Below are 17,650 nucleotides of genomic sequence, written 5' to 3'. Positions count from 1 at the left end.
GAGTTTTGGACTTGGATTCTTATTAACTCCAGAAGCACATCTTATAGAGAATGATTGTGACATACAACATGCTTTTTAGGACTTTTAAAATTGCATTCACTGCTAGAAAATTTATTCTAAGCTCATACCAGACTAGAATCTGGTAGAAACTGCAGAATCAATCATTGCCATTAACAATGATTCTTAAATGCTAAAAAAAGTATAGCAAGTTTCCTAATCAGTTTTTTAAAATTGTTCTAACTTAATAACTCTTTACTTTCATCAATGGAATGACAAATAGCAATAGATTAATCTACTATTTCTTTAATTTGAATGCTGAGAAGCTCCCTTGTAGCATTGATAGAAATCTATGTGGATGTTGCTTAGCCAGTTAAGAAAGCCATTTTCTGTTCACTTTTTTCCCCTTCAAAGGCCATTTCTATTTCATGCTGACTTTCACTAAAAAGTAACTGCTCTCCTACAAGGAAATAGTCATCAATTATGGTTTGCTTGCAAAATCAATTTTAAAAGAGGACTATAATAAACATGATTGCATCTGCTTTTAGGACTATAAGACGTACTTGGACTTTGTACTTGCATTAGAAAACAGAAAGGAACCTGCAGCTTTGCAGTATATTTTCAAATTGCTTGATATAGAGAACAAAGGATACCTGAATGTCTTTTCCCTTAATTATTTTTTTAGGGTAAGTCCCTTTTTGTAAAGGTAGGTCATTCTTTTGTACATATGTTGTTGTAACCATTGTGCCTTTGCTTAGAAACCAGCTGGTGATTATTTTAAAGTACCTCTATTTATTACAAGGCTTTTGTCAAAATACAAACATTTAAAATTTTACATTTAAAAAAACCAGAATTATTTTCAGAACATCTTACATTATAGTACTGTATTGCTGTGCTTGTAATTAAATATGAGTTTTTCTAAAAAAATTAATAAGCACAACTTCTTTTTTGAGGAAAGAATTGCTAATAACCTCTAATGATTAACAGAATATTTTTCTAGCTACTGGCATGATAGAAGAGCTTAAATTACTGTCTAATTATATGTTAGCTTTTACTGTAAATTTAAATTACCCTGTCTTATTTTACTTGACTGGGAAATAATTCAGATTTTTTTAAAAAATTACAGATGATGCTTACTAATCCCAGCAAAATAAATACTTCACAAACTACACTGATTGAATCAACAGTTTTAAAGAGATCTATCAGTGTAAATATTAAGATTGGAAATATCCTAGCCTTCACAAGATCAATATAAATGTTAGTTGACTTAATCTTGTTTATAGGAAACAGAATATTCCTAATTAATAAGCAATCCTTTTGGAAATGGTGATAATTCACCATTAAATTGTTAAATTCACTACGTATTAATACATTTTATTAAGATTCAAGTAATTAAGCAACATTATTTGTAAAATCTATCCCACCCCACCAATCCGCCCCAGCATGTCACCTAATATTGTTCCTTCAATTTGGTGACAACTAAAAAAATACATTATGAATGATCCAAGAATAGGCTAATTCAGTCAAAGATTTTTACTATCACCTCCCCCAAAACCTGGAACCTTTTCAAAGCCTTTATAATAAATGCTCTGCAGGTTTAAACTACATCAGGAACTGTGGGTTTTTAGCAGCATGAAGCAGATTAATTCCTCTGTAATAAATAACACTTTGGCCCTTCATCTTCCAATTATTTTTTTTGCCAGCATACACATAATAGTTAGGCTGAAAATTTGAAGCTAAAAGCTTATTTTAACAATGAGACATGCTGCTCTAAGTTATTTTTTTTTAATGGACTAAGAATTGGGAATGATTGCAAATAGATTGAGCAGATGGTCAATCTTTTTTTCTCTTGGTAAAATTGATCACATATTTTATAGTGTAAGACCTGAATGTAACCCATGCTGTTCCTGAAAGGTGTTAGATAAAGCTATCACAGATCCACAGCTTTCCAAATAATTAATACTGGCCAGAATCATTAATTGTATGCTTTGAATTCCAAGTTCATTTTGTTGTGTTTTGAGTTAAATCTCTTGGTAGTGGGACATTTAGGTCCCTTAAATATTATGAACAGATTGATATTAGCTTACTATACATATAATATTGTAAAATATTGTGTCGGATGGTCAAGTCAATGTTAATTGTCATCACAATTACTGTAGTATTTTGTACCTGTATATCTTTGCACTTTTGCATCTTTGCAAAATTGCCTAACCATTGCAATTCTAATTAAGCTTACTTCATTATGTACATCCTCATTTTTAAAATGTTATTCATCTCCTTAATTTCTGTCCTTGTAGGCTATTCAAGAACAAATGAAAATCCATGGACAAGATCCAGTTTCTTTTCAAGATGTGAAGGTTAGAATTCTAATCAAAATGTATTTGTGTGCAATACTTACTGAACTTACTTTTGAAGAACTTCTCTGATAATCAGCAATATGGTTACATACACTGTATACTGGAATATGCGTATCTTATTTTTATATAGATTTGATTTTATTGCACAAGCACAAATAATTTTCTTGGGATTCCACTGTGGCTATATTTGTTCGAATTACAATATGTTTTTAAAAAACAGTATGAACTTATACTATCTGCTATTTAAGGTAATTATTTATTTACATTTATTATAGTTTCCCACTCCCATAGATTCTGGGCAGCTTACAAATACAAATGAAAAATAGTGAAAACCATTAAAAATATAACCACATAGGTTAAGGGACCTGGAGCATACCAACTCTGCCAGAAACATACAGGGAAGCAGAAATTACTGGAGAAGGTGGTTCCTCAGATATCCAGGCCTCCTGCCATAAAGGGCTTTGTAGGTAACAACAAGCACCTTGAACTGCACTCAGAAACCAACTGGCAACCAATTCAGTTCACACACCAGTGAGGACAATAAGCATACAAAGAGGTGCCTGTTAACTGCTTCCACAGTTTCATTTTGTAACACTTGTAGCTTCTGGATTGTCGTCAAGGGAAGACTCGTGTAGAGTGCACTGTAGTAATCCAGTTGTCGAGTGCAGAATAGAACAGTGTAATCACCTCCACATAAAGGCTGAATTACTTTTATTGAGATTAGCTCAATAAGATTTATTGAGATTTGCAAATCTGGTTATGTCATACCTCTTATCACTTATACTTTTAATGAATTAAGGCATTTACCTAAGAAGCTTTCAACTGTTATCTCAATGGTCTGCAGTCAAAAAATCATCTCTTGTCACCTTGTAAATGCAGCTAATGTATTTCCATCCACAGCTTCCTTATTTATTGCATATTAGTACACATTGTATTTGTGCTATGTAATCTTCTATTGTTCGTAAGAACAAAAAGGTATAAAGGAACATTTAGTTTAAATAAATAACTTTTTTATGGGCGTATAAGCTTATACCATGAGACTTTTATAGGTAAATTGTTAAATTTTATTTTTTCTAGGATGAAATCTTTGATATGGTAAAACCTAAGGATCCTTACAAGATTTCACTTCAAGATTTAATCAATAGTAGTCAAGGAGACACAGTCACCAGTATTTTAATTGATCTTAATGGCTTTTGGACTTATGAAAACAGAGAAGTTCTTGTGGCCAGTGATAATGACAGTACAACAGATCTTCTTGATACATGATTTAACAGTAATAGATTGTGTTATTGGAGATATGCCCAAGTGATACAGTGACTGCTTGAGGCTGAATAGCAAATTCACTGCACATTTCACTGAAGAGTCCATCTAACTCCAGATGGACATCTTTTTTTTTAAAAAAATGAAATGAACCTCACTTGAATTTTTTTAAAACAATGCTTACTAAGACCTCTTATTAAATGTTAAAAAGAGCTGTTGGTAAATTATTGTTTATTTAAATCATTTCTGAACCTATAGTAGCAAGCCATACTGCATTTAATCAAGTTATATCTTTTAGAAAATTTCTAAAATAGTTCAGTTTGGACTGTTGAATGATCTTTGTTAAAACAAAATCCAAAATCTGTGTGTAATTAGAAACGTTCAACCTAATTCTGGAAATTAACAAGTAAATAGTACCTCTCAGCTGGCCATATTGATAAAATCAAATAACACTGTCATTTCCATAGAAGACTAATATATTAAGCAGCTATGTGTATAAGTCAGTCTCCCCCAACCAGTTGTCATTCAGAAGCGTTGAACTTAGTTGTAGCAATATGGCTCTTTATCTCTTTAGATCCCATGTTAACGAATGTTGGTATAAAATTCCAAAGTTACAAATCATGGTAAGTTAAAATGCTTGATAATAATCAGGTATATATTGTCATTTTACCTGTATTGGGTGCAGTTTTTTAAACTCGGTTTTGAGCTTATTACATTCTAACTAAAATTTGGTTTCCCTAAGCTTTAAGGATGAGTGACACAATAAATCTAAGACTGGGTAAAGCACTGTTATGAAATGTAAAATGATGGTGCATAAATAAGCTAGGAGAATGAGTATAGCATGTTTTACAAACACACTGGAAGCCTTGAGTATCTAAATATGTAATAGCAATAAACAGAATTCATTTTTTTAAAAGATTTGTCTTGTTAATTTATGCAACTGATTAAATCCTGCTAAACTCAATGCAGATTAGATCTTGTAATCAGTTCCTTAGGAAGAACATTATGGCACTGGTTTTGCTCCAAATATTAGATATCTAACATCAATTGTCAGTCCTGTAACAACACCCATGGACTCAACTGTCATTATAATTATATTAAATATACATTTAATGCATTTACAAGAAAAGAAACATCTCATTTGCAAATTCTGAAAAAATATTAAAAAGTAAGGCACAATGATTAGAAAACCCATAACAAACCCTTCTCTATTCATTATTGTAGGAACATTTCTGACTAGCCAAAATTAGAGCAAGGTAATCAGTTTATTAACTACATTGCCTTAGAATTTTTTATATCCTGTACAGTGATTTGAATAATTATGTTACACATTTTATAGCCAACAACTGTATCATTTTGTAATCCAAAATGAATGCATATATTGAGAGAAAACTGTCCAAACGTTTTAAAAAATACCGAATAAGCAATTTACTAGATGAGATTTCTCCTAATCAGATGACAATGAAGGCAAAAGAATATATTATCTGTCTTTGCCATTTTCATGTATTCTGTTAGTACTATATAGTGTATTGCAGTTTCTTTTAAATTTCTAAATTTCCAGCTAAATTTATACAAATGTATATGTTTAAGAAGAGACTCAAGGGGCAATGTAAACTACTGAAGTCATTACATCCAAAAAGTGCTTAGGGAGCAGAACAACTTTGCTGATACATCCCCTTATGCCACATGCACACAATCCATTCAGCTGTGATCTCTATAAATTTCACGTTGCAGATGTTTTATGGATTGTCCTACAGAAAATTTCCATTTACAGTAGATTTTCAGTGTTTCTTAGGATGAAGAACGGGTTTTTAGTTTGAAAATTCACAATTGTCATAATAGGTGGTTCTTCCTGTTAAAAATAAATATTTCTGAGACATTAAATTTTACATGTGATTGACTTCAGTTTTTAAGGTCAAAATAGTGATAGGTACATATATGAAACTATGAACATATAGTACTAATAATTCATCATACTTCACAAACAGCACATTCATTTAAAATTTTGCTCAGTGTTTACATTCAACAATAATTCATCTAATATTGATATAGACTAAGCATCAACTCTTTGGAATGGTGGAATTCTTTTCTATCACATTTTGTAAAGCCTGAGATTTAATATCAACCAACATACTCTGTAGATCTTTCTTTGTCAGACCTTATCCTTTATCAATTTTTAGATAAATTTTAAGAGCATTATTTACTTTAGCAAATATTAACAAAACCACATGAATTAGATGGCTGCTGGACATTCGTATAAACATGTGCAGCAGTGCAATTAAACTAAATCACAAAGGTATTTATTTTCCAGTAAGTTTAAAATTTTCGCCTAGCTTTCAGTAAGTAACATTATAAAAACAAAAGACTTTTCAACAAAAAGAAGCATAGTTATCAGTCCATAACTATCATGAAGGCACCAGGTGCTCAGGAAAGACCTTTTACTTCTGCATAGAAAGATCAAAATAGAACCCATTTATTTCCATTTTATAATAGGTGAAATAAATATATTGGTCTTTATTAGACAGAGATGGACTGAAGAAACTAATATTAATAACTCTCTCATGGCCATATTTTAAAATAAATTACATGCCATTAAACATGCAAAAAAGGACCAACAAATGTTTGACAATTCAAGAAATGTTACTATATGTCATTCTAAGCAGACACTACAGCAAAATCTCGTTTACTTTCTACAATAGACTGATCCTCTGCTTCACTTTCAAAGTTGAGATTCATAAATGTACTACAGGCTGTATCCCTTGGCTGGGCTGTCTGAATAGCCATTCCTTCTTGGCTCTGCTTCTGTTGTTCTTGAAACCTCCTTTCTGCTTGCTCTGACAATTTGTTTTCTTCCTCCTCTTCTTCCTCCTAAACGAAACAATATATTTTACAACATGTTACTTCTCAACAAGCTTTAATCCTATCAAATACTTTAAAATATGCATCACTGTTGCAATCTATTGTAAATGCTCTTTCAAACAATGCCCAGAATTCTAGGTCAGAAAATGTGTCTGAAGCTAGGCTGCTAATTGATGATACAAGATACAGAATTCATATGAGGCCTCACTGAATGAATCTATCCGGTTCAGATCTGTAGGAGAAAATGCATCTGCCATTGAAAAAAAACTGTACTTCTGGCAGATAGGAAGGAATGTTCCTACTCTAGGAAACATCTTCCTGCAGGAATTCCATTACGCCCTCTCTTTCATTGTGCCTTTAACTTTTAAATGTTTTCAGTATTCATTTTATTATAAATGTTAAATTAATATGCATTTTCCTTTTGATTTTAAACTGTTACTAGCTACTCTTGAGTGTTTATCAAAGCAGAAAGGTAGGTACAAATGAAATAAAACAATATTGGAACACTTTCACAGCTCAACCAAAAACATTCCAATATTGAATGAAATGATAATACAACTGTCATGGCTGTTAGCAGAAACACAGACAACATCGAAAGTGTCTCTAAAATAGCATCTGCGCAAACCATTCTGGGTTTAAAATAGCTGTTTATACCTGTTCAATAGCTGTGGGTCATACCCAAACTAAGCATACAACTAAGCATTCTAAGCAGAAGTGTTTGGAGGGGAAGGGAAGTAAGAATAGGAAAAAGCAATGATTACTGGGAATGGGGGGAGAGGTTGAGAAGAAAGGGAAATTATTGCAAAGATGGGTGTTGGGCGAGCCAGTGAGCTCTGCCACACTGAGCATTCCTAGCAACAGCTAAATGGATGGAGGAGAATGAAAAAGGATGGGAGGGGGAGCAGATAAATGGAACATGCTTGCATTTATATCTGCTGCAGGAAAAGAAACCAGCCTTGCCCTACTTGCTCAATAAATCCTCCATGATGCCTGGGAATTTTGTGTCATCTTAAACTGAACAACAAAATGCCCTGGCTTTTATTCCTGGCAAATCACAGCTCATGCAGAATGATTCAGTAGCTGCAAGCGCTCTGTACTTTCTGTTTTGAAACAAACATCATCTGTGTACATCCCTACTGTGAAGCAATTAAATTAATAGTTTCATTTACAGAAAAACATTTTGCAATATCTATGCTGTTAAAAGGATTTTTTTAAAAAGCATACCTCTTTTTTCATTCTGTAGTATTCATCTATGGCATATTGGTATTTTGGTGTACTGATGCCCAAAACAGAGGCTATCTTTTCACCAAGGAAGTCACACACTGAATAAATGAAATAAATGTGTTACGAACGCTCCAGATTAATTCTTGAACATGGTTTCAATCAACACTCAGAGATCACTTTTACAATGAGAGAACTTTTTTAGACAAATACACAAATTCAAACATTTTATGAGCAAATTATAGTCATTCTCACAACATGATAGCCATAGTGGGAATTATTAGCCATACAATACCACTTTGGCAGAATGTGAGGCACTTAATTATCCAGGATACAACTATGTCTTTTTTCAGGGCAGATGGCACATTTCCAAAGGAAACTGGATTGCAGCTACTACTATTTTTGTCTCTCATGAATGTGTATGCTGCTTTTATGATGCCCTGAGGCATTCCCTTAAATTTGGGGAAAATAAACATTTTGTGACTACTGAAATACTTTTAAAAATCTTTTTCACCATCCGAAAAGTGCAGAAAGTTATGTACTAAGATCTCCAGAGTTGGCAAGGGCACACACATTTCAACCCATTTTGAAGAGAGTTGAAAGGAGTGAGATTTTAAGAGGCAACAGGTGTATATTAAGGCTCAGCCACTCAAAAAATAACATGTTAATCAATGTAGATAATAAAATGAAATAATACAGTGGTTATCAATCACTCTCCACAAGCTCCCTGAAAAATGCAGCTTTTCCTCAGCTTCCAAAATGCAAGAATAAAAAGGTCCAACCTAGGTAGAGGCTATTCCACAGTTCTATAACTGAAAAGCAATATTTTCTGGCCTGCCTTCTTTAAAAATAGGGCATCATTGGCAGTTTCTCTCAGAAAACTCGGGCCAAATGTAATTGGATCAGGTGACCCTGGGGACACAGATAAACCTCCAAGTGGCCTCAACAACTCTCAGAAAGAATGCAAATGACTAGCTGTCTGCAACAAGTATAAATCCTTCCATTCCTCACCATTTAGTCAGAGTTGAAGACACTTCTTGGATGAGAAGTGAAATGTCTTCAAAGAAAAACAAAGTCCAGTTGCCTCTTGGAAAAAAGCACCTTTGGGATAACTGACCTGGGTGACTAAGAATTAAGAAATTCTGACCTTGGGATTTTATTTTGAGTATCAGATCTGAATGCAATACACTTCATAAACCTTTTACCCCAAAAGTGGGAATCAGAACTTATTCCTGATTTAGTGCAAATTATCCAATGAACTTTTAGAATAACCTGATTTTACTTCCATCTTTCTCAATTTCAATCAATTAAAGAAGCAAAGCAGAAGGCATATGTATAGGAACTAAAGGGTAAATTTCACTGAAATGTTTTTTCACACCAATGTACAATTCACTCATGCCAATTTATGATGAACAGTAGGCACTGAAAAGTGCAGACTGAAAGGTTTTTGTTTTATAATCTGCTTCAATTTATTCTATGAAGACAAATAGTATTGAATGCCAATTTTAAACTTCAGTGAACACTGAATAGGCCTGGTGACTAAGGAAATTAGTGTTTTCAGAACTTCCTGAATGTCTTCTCTTGGCTAAAGAACAAAATTTAACAGTGCATGGCATTATTTCATCAATATTCTTTCCCTTCCAAGAAACATTGTTCAAGGACATCATTCAATCTCCCATGAATTTATACTACTATTACATTGGCTGACCTATGTCATTGGATTCTTATCAAGTTATTGTCTGTGTATGCACACGGAAACTGAACAAGCTCATACCTGAGAGTGTTGATGTGGCTACTCTTAGCATCTGAAACCACAAATAAGGACCCCATGTTAGTGTTGCCTGCAATAAAGAGTTAAATTGTTTATGCTACAAATTTTAAGAGAATTCCACTGTACTTCTTTCATTAATATCCCATGCTATCCTAGTATTAGCAGTATTCAGTTTCCCATCTTAGCATCAATTAAATGCTGACATTTCCTGAATCAAGAAATATGGATCTTAAAAGGAAATCATATTCATATTCAAATCATTCACACTTGATAATGAGCATCAATTTCTACAAGGTGTTCCTGTCTTAATATATTTTGATTTTCTTCTGTTTTCATATCATGTTTCATACTGTTCTAGAGCAGTATTCCCAAACCTTTCCAAATTGGGAGGAGGGGGAAGAGCGGATGGTTTTGTGCGAGGGCAGGCTCACACAAGTGGGGCTGAGGGCGCCGGTGTCCGTCACTCGTGTGAGTTGAGTTGCATGCACGCTCATACAGCCCAGTTGTAAACAGGCCACAGCCTGGTAGTGAGCCATGGCCCACAGGTTGGGGACTCCTGTTCTAGAGTGGCGAACCAGAGAAGTTATTCAGAGGTAAGTAGGAGAAAGCTATTACACAACATTTAGCTGTGAATGTTGCCCCAGTTATGATTTTTGCCAGAGCTGTTAAACGAATCACTGCAATTATTGAATTAGTAACATGGTTGTTAAGGGAATCTGGCCATCCTACTGACTTTGCTTGTCAGGTCGCAAAAGGTGATCACATGACCCCAGGATCCTGCAACCTTCATAAAAATGAGTGGAGGGAAGTTACTCTTACTCCCACTGCTTTATTGCTCACCCTTGGTCATTCTGTTTCTTCGTTTAGGTAAGGAAATATCTCTGAAACGATGACTGAATGGGGCATGAATTGCCTAGTTTGAAATTATACTTAAAAACACCTACTGGATCAACAGAAGGCAATAGGTCTTTTTTCTCTTGCTGCTCGTCATCTTCGTCTGTACTATATTCTTCCATGGTTTCACCACTTGCAAAATGGATAACTCTTCTTGGAATTTTCTTCTTTTTCCCCATGACACCAAGTTCCACATTCTCAAAACCTCTGTCTCCATTTGTATTAAGCTGTAAAAGATATTACAGTATATATTGAGTCAATTTTTGTCAGCAATGGCATATCATATCATTCATGGCTTGAAGACAGAAAAAGGTTCATTTTTTAAAGTGTAATTTTATTTTTGAAGTTGATTTAATTTTCTAGAGTAAACAACATTGTGTAGGATTTCACATTGCCATAGACTGCTAAATGCCAACCAAAATTACAATTGGTTAATGCACTTTTGATAATGTTTTCAGGGAGTGTTTGTGTATTTCACAATATTACTGTGAGTTAAATTATTTTTATTTTGAATTTGATGTTAATTTAGTACTGCTAGAATTATAATTAAACATTTTGGTCAAGGCTACCTAGTAATTTCTGACTAAATTGGAATTCAGATTAGGGATTGTAGAAGTCATAAGATACTCTATTGAAATTTGGCAGTTTAAAATCCAAGCTATGAGAAAAACTATATAAAACTTTCCTTTTATATAAATTATAAGCAAAAACTGCCATTTTTATATCTGGTACAATCAGAGATTCAAATACTTTGCAATTTCAGAGAGACATTGCTTTCAGCATCAATCCTACTATCTTCAATATTTTCTCTGGTCCCCAAAATAACAAGAGGTAATTAGAAAACCAGATGTTGCAATTTTAAAAGGGAATTTAAATATATTGGCTGCTGTTAACCAGCATTCTATTAAAAACTGCAAAAGATAAACCATCATAAAGATTATGACAAGAATAAAGGAAGATAATAAAATTTAAACTATGCTCCCAAAGAGAAAAAATAAAAATGTTGAGGTTAGTTAAACATACTATAGCAATGCAATACTTATTGGATCACACAACATAAATTATCTTTGGCATCTGAAAACTATGGATAATAGACAAATGCATCCAAAATATATGTAAAGCATGCTTTTTTTTAGTTTTAAAAGTCACTTCTAATACATCCATTATATGTACAGCAACTGTTGACACCCCTTTGCCAGGTTTGCGCAATTAGCTGAAAGTCGAAACTGGTCTTCATTTAATAATTGAGCAGGCTGATTTGTAACGGATCTGCTTACAGAGTTACAAGAAATCAAAACAGTGAGTGTAAATAATACAGTATCAAGGTAGCAGAAAAAAATCTGTCCATCTGTGTTACATACATAAGCAATATTTATAAATATATTTATATGAAAAACTGGTACTACTAATGAATTCATTTAACATAGTAAGTGATCACATACAGTACCTTAAAGTCTAAGGATTTCTAGATCTTCAGGTTCTGTAAATCAAGATTCAACTATATAATTTGTATATAATTTGTTAATGCACCTAGCTGCTAGCTAATGGAAAATACATATTTACTACTGGTTCTATTTTAAGGCCTAGTTATTGGCCTTAAACTAGGCCTTTAAGTTGTTGGCAAATTAGTACAATCTTGTTCTCTATAGCATAAAATAAAGAAGTTCCAGAATTTAAGAAGTTATTTAGATGTTTGAAAATATGGCATTAAAAAAACCTGCCATATCCTATACCACAACATATTGCCAACTTTTTATGAAAAGGTGGATAAGTAACAATCATAGAACAACTTTCTATGTATGTTGCAATGTATTAGAAAGCAAACTGTTATTATTAAGCAACACTGCAATAGTATCAATAATAACTTCCCCCAGATTACTCTCCATGGTAATCCATACTGATACATTCATATTCATCATGCTGTTCTATTTTGAGATAGGTAATGTTGGTTGGGCACAGCACAGAAAAAATGATAACCAGTAAGCAAAAAAAATGAAGGTGGGTTATAAGAGAGAGAAAAGTAATTATAGCTAGTCATGCCAGCATCCTTTCTTGCATCTCTCTATATCTTTCTATAAAAAAAAACCTATCTTTGTTTCTCCTGCATGCATATATTAATTCTGACACTACCTTTTGTTCTTTAAACTTCTTATTTTTCTCTCTGGAAGGCTTCATTAAATCCAACCAATCTTTATTTTAAAGTCTTTCCCTCCCACTCAATCAATTTATTCTTCCTTGATACTTGTCCTGTGACTTGATCTTTGTTTATTCTCTCTGTATGATCAGGCAATTTCAGCACACTTTTGTAACAATCACTTGTTTTTTCTTCATTTTATTGTTTCTTATACACACAATATACGGTTCCTGAAGGCTGGTTTGAATGAGTGACAACTGGCTTCACCCTGGTAAGACAGAGTGGCTATAGGTATGCAGAGCCTCAGGATCTAGAGGCTTATTACTTTTGGATGGGCTTGCATTACCCCAGACAGATCCTGAGTTCAACTTGGGGACTCTCCTAGATTTATGACTCCTGCTCAAAGAACAGGTGGCAGTCATGATTAGGAGTGCCTTTGTACAACTTCGTGTTGTGTGCCAACTGTGCCCTTTTCTGGATTGTGAGGCCCTGTGTTCAGTCACTAATGCCTTCATCATCTCCTGCTTAGATTATTGTAGCACACTCTTCATGGAGTACTCTTGAAGAGAATTTGAAAACTGCAATTGGTCCAGAATGCTGCGGTGCATACAGTTTTGGAATCTCCCTAGGGTAGCGCATGTAACATCACTGTTATATGAGTTGCAATGGCTGCCAATCTGCTTCCAAGTGCAATTCAAGGTGCTGGTTATCACCTTTTAAGCCCTCTACAGCATAGGCCCAATATATCTGCAGAAGAAGAACCATCTTTCCCCAATGGGATTGGCCTATTCCATTCGTGCTGGCAGAAGGGGCCAACTGAGGATCCCATTAGCCAAGGAATTTTGGTTTGTGGGATCCAAGAGAAGAGCCTTTTCTGCTATGCTCCTGCCCTTGGAATATCTTGTCCCGGGAGATGAAATCCACCCCCTCTTAGCCTTCAGGAAATGCCTTAGAACTTGGCTATGCTGGTTTGCATGGAGTCCTGAAGCAGATGTTGTTGGCTGGAGGTGGTTGTGCAGCAACAGAGAAAGCACCATATGTCTGTTCCAAACTCTATAGTTTGATTTTTTTTATAATTTATAGTTTGAATTTTTTTTATAATTTTAATGTTTTTATACATTTTGTCATCCTCAAGAAATGTTCTACCAAAGTACACAAATTCATCTATTTGTTCTAATCAGTTCCTCAAGGAGAGAGATTCCAGAAAAGAGCAAGAGATGTACATGGGTAATGCTAGTTCTTTCTGGCCAACTCTTCCTCCCCCACCTCCTCTTCTATCTGTTGGATGACAAACTTTGGGAAGCTCCCCAAATTTGTATTATTTTATACAAAATACTTTGATACCTGTGAGCCAATCCATGCTACTATAACTGTAAACTTTAACTGTGTGAAATGGTGCATAATACGGCAAAACATTTTGTACCTCAATTGAGTACTAAATGCATCCAAACTCCAAGGCAAATGGCTCCAATGGAATTGAAATTTGGCAAATTTTATACATTTTATGAATAAAATTATCATAAAGCATTTTATGACAAAATACAAAATGTCATAAAACATTTCCTGTAGTCAGCTCCTGTTGTTTGACAATGCTATACAGTTCAACATACAAGTGAACGTATTTTCAAGACAGATACATATCTGAATATCTCCCTCAATTTTTCTTCCTAATGCAGTGAAAGCAATGCATTAGTAACTCTGCTATTGTTGAAGACACTGAGGAATCTGATAAGAAATGATGACCCAAGAAGTCACAGGTTGTCTGGTCAATTATAAATGTAGGATGCAAAACAGAGGATGCAATTATAATAAACATTTACTACAGCAAACAAACTTCCAAAAATTACAAGATTCCCCCATGGACTGTCAAGCAAGATTTCTCACTTGATCACAACATACAGAAAGTCCTCAACTTATGACCTCAACTGGGCCCAAAATTTATGTTGCTAAGCAAGGCAGTTGTTACTTGAGCTTCCCTATTTTATGACTTTTTTGCACTCTTGTAAAGTAGATCACTGCAGTCATTAAGTGAATCTAGCTTTCCCCCATTGACTTGACTTGTCTTAAGTTGGTTGGGAAGGTTACAAATGGTAATCACATAACCCTAGGACAGTGTAACTGTCATAAATACGTGCCAAATGCCTGAATGTGACCATAGGAATGCTGCAACAATCCTGTGAAAACAGATAAACCTCCAAGTGTTTCAATGACCCTCTAAAAGGATGCAAATGACCAGCTGTCTGCAAGCAATAGAAATCCTCCCATTCCTAGCTATCCTGTCAGAGCTGAAGAAGCGTCTTGGATGAGAAGCAAAATGTCTTCAAAGAAAAAACAAGAAAGTCCAATTGCCTCCCGAAAAAAGCACGTTTGGGATAACCATGGCCTGTCCTGGATGAATGAGGATCTCTACAGAATCCTATGGAAACCAACCATGTCACCCTTTTTTCAGCACCACTGTAACTTCTAACAGTCACTAAATGAATGGTGGTGTACATTCTTACAGAAGAGATTAGTATTGGAAACTGAAAAGAGAACACTTGGAGGCATCAGGATAATTTGGAAGCAGCAGATCTTTCACAAATCAACTGCTAAATATCAAGCATGCACACTTGGATTATTTCTTTTTAAGCATCTTCACTTCCTTAAGCATTCCTGACCTGGAACCACAAAACCGCTCCCCAAAAATGCCTGCCTGCCATGCAACGCTGCACAGCCATCCTATATACCCGTCTCCTCCCCTTGGGATCCTTCTCCAAGCGCGTTGAGCTACAGCTCCCACCAACAGATGACGGGGGCTGTCGATACTTCAACATTTAACACATCTGGAAGGCAGAAGATCAATCGGGGCTCATTTTGTCGCGGTCCCGAAGCAGGGAGGACACCGCTCAGACAAGGGACAGAAAAGGTAGCTTCACCTCCCTCGCCCCTTTTCCCAGGAAAGGTTGAGGCGTGGCGGACGAGCCAGGAAGGAAAGAACCAGGGATCCGATCCGTGGATCCGGCACGGGTAGAGGGAAATGGAAAGAGACACTCACCTGTTCCTGATCCATGGCGTATGCGGCGGCGGCGGCGGCGACTGGGGCGCAGTATAAGGAAAGAGCAGAGAGCCCCTGCTCCATAGTCCCCCCCTCCCGTTTCCGACTGAGAGATCTTCCCCGCGACGATCGCGCCAGGCAGGCCAAGCCCTCCTCCGGGGCGGAGGCCCTGGGAAATGAGCTCACAGAGGCCGTTGCCTCCCCCAGCCTGCCCCACACTCCCTCCGGTCACACCCCCATCTTGGTGGTTGCTAGGATACCTCGTAGAACTCTCTCTCTCTCTCTCTCTCTCAGGTGCTCTGGCGACAGGCGTCTGTCGGGCCAGAGGAGGTGGGCCCGCGCCGCTTGCTGACCGAGGGTGAAATCCGGACCTTCGTTCGGTGAAAGCACGACGAGACACGTGACTGCCCCCCCCCCCCCGAATGTCGTACTGTAGCTATAAACCAGCTTCAGAAACTTTTCCGACGTGCACCAAGACACGGTGCAAATATCTCGACATCTTTTCCCTCCCCCTCCCCTTCATTTAAGGCATTGAGAGTTGTTAACCTAATCCTACCTAGCTTTTACTCAGGTAATATCACACTACTAACTAGAGACATACAAAACATTTGCTAGACCAATACTCAAAATACAGCTCATCAGTCTGGAACCCACATTACTTATCTGATATTAGCACAGTTGAGAAAGTCCAGAAATATTTCACAAGAAGAGTTCTCCACTCCTCTACTCGTTGCAGAATACCTTATGCCACCAGACTTGAAATTCTAGACCTAGAAAACCTCGAATTACACTGTCTTCGGTCTGATCTAAGTATGGTGTATAAAATCATACATTGCAACGATTTACCTGTCAATGAATACTTCAGCTTCAACCATAACACAAGAGCACACAATAGACTCAAGGTTAATTGTACCAAACTTGATTGCAGGAAATAAGACCAGCAACAGAATGGTCAATGTCTGGAATACTCTACCTGACTCTGTGGTTTCTTCCCCAAACCCCAAAAACTTTAACCTTAGACTGTCTACTATTGACCTTCTTCTACCTGACTGTCTACTAATAGCCCTTTCCTAAGGTCTGCAGGGGGTGTGCATAAGCGCACCAACGTGCCTACTATCCCTGTCCTACTGTTTCTTTTTCTTATATGTATCCATTTCATGTATTCATAACTATGTACCTATTATCTTGTGATTGACAAATAAAAATAAATAAAATAAAAAGGTTGCCGTCATCTTTCATCAGCCCGCCGCACTTGAGATGGCTTCAACAAATTTTAAAGAGTGCCAAGCATGACCGCTTCAAGGCTAGTAATGGTCTTAAAGCAAACCCTAAGAAGTGAAATTGCCATTTCCTATTGGCCATTTTAAGTTACTGTGGACACTCCTGGATGCTGTCCTCACTTCTGCAATGGAAGAGTCCACATTTTTTTGAACTCCAGATCTTCTCTGGCATAGATACTAATAACCAGAATTTGTATCTTTCAACTGGCTGCTTGCCATGAAGCCATCAGATGTCTAGACTAGAAGTGAGATGTTACCTAGTGTGGCTAATGAAATCTCTGCAAGTAAACAACCAAGCTCAGAGCGCACCAAGGACCCCTCATGTGTTACAGATTTGGATTTGAAAACCTCTGCTTAAAATTGCTGGATTAAACAATTCTTTCACTACGCAGCATCTCCCAACCTCACTTCTTTCTACTGATCTTTACCAGCTTGCAAAGAATATTTGAATATGTTGGATTTCTAGAAGCAAAATAATTAAAAGAATATTCTATGTTTTGTAATATAAAATCCAGTTGTTAAGGCATACATATTTCCATACTCAGACACAAACCTTTGGAAATGGGAAAACCAAATGGATACAAATGCAGGGCAGTCTGTACATTAACCACAATTTTGTTTCCCTTTAGAAAACGTGTGGGTACAATATCACATCCAGCCCATATTGAATAGAACAAAGTAGTATGCCTGTTAGCCACATGTGATAAGATGTAAACATACCAATTACATTGTTGGACTTTTGCAATTTGCTAAATCAAATCAATCAATACTATGAATTAGCATTTTGTTAATCCAGCTGGTATTGATTTTGAGGAAAGCCAAACAGCATTCTAAATTTATATC

At 35.9% G+C, this 17,650-nt stretch overlaps 2 protein-coding genes across 6 annotated transcripts in view; one reads left to right on the top strand and one right to left on the bottom strand.

Moving 5' to 3' along the window:
* Positions 1–10,458, top strand: part of PPP2R3C (protein phosphatase 2 regulatory subunit B''gamma) — a 28,048-nt gene extending 17,590 nt beyond the window's left edge. For 2 of the 4 annotated variants that reach the window (XM_087921907.1, XM_087921908.1), the window contains exons 11-13: positions 546–683; positions 2,295–2,354; positions 10,333–10,458. In XM_087921907.1, coding sequence (XP_087778033.1) covers positions 546–683; positions 2,295–2,354; positions 10,333–10,350 — 216 coding nt within the window. In that variant the 3' untranslated portion in view covers positions 10,351–10,458. Of the gene's footprint in view, positions 1–545; positions 684–2,294; positions 2,355–3,431; positions 4,531–10,332 lie in introns of those variants that run through there. The other 2 variants (XM_087921905.1, XM_087921906.1) reach the window with 1 other exon arrangement.
* Positions 4,861–15,684, bottom strand: FAM177A1 (family with sequence similarity 177 member A1). Of its 2 annotated transcripts, none has more exons than XM_026711094.2 (5): positions 15,528–15,684; positions 10,410–10,586; positions 9,469–9,535; positions 7,698–7,795; positions 4,861–6,482 (listed from the first exon to the last, which is right to left on the bottom strand). In XM_026711094.2, the coding sequence occupies exons 1-5, from the start codon at positions 15,609–15,611 to the stop codon at positions 6,270–6,272; spliced, it is 639 nt and encodes a 212-aa protein (XP_026566879.1). In that variant the 5' UTR covers positions 15,612–15,684; the 3' UTR covers positions 4,861–6,269. The 2 variants fall into 2 exon arrangements, with proteins under 2 accessions (XP_026566879.1, XP_026566888.1); XM_026711103.2 differs by having other exon boundaries at positions 9,469–9,499.
* Positions 15,685–17,650: the final 1,966 nt, after the last annotated feature.

This window comes from Pseudonaja textilis, chromosome 1 (assembly GCF_049901715.1).
Source record: "Pseudonaja textilis isolate UNSWEBS1 chromosome 1, rPseTex1.2, whole genome shotgun sequence".
NCBI classification, from domain to species: domain Eukaryota; kingdom Metazoa; phylum Chordata; class Lepidosauria; order Squamata; family Elapidae; genus Pseudonaja; species Pseudonaja textilis.
This window is presented reverse-complemented; position numbering and strand designations above follow the sequence as displayed.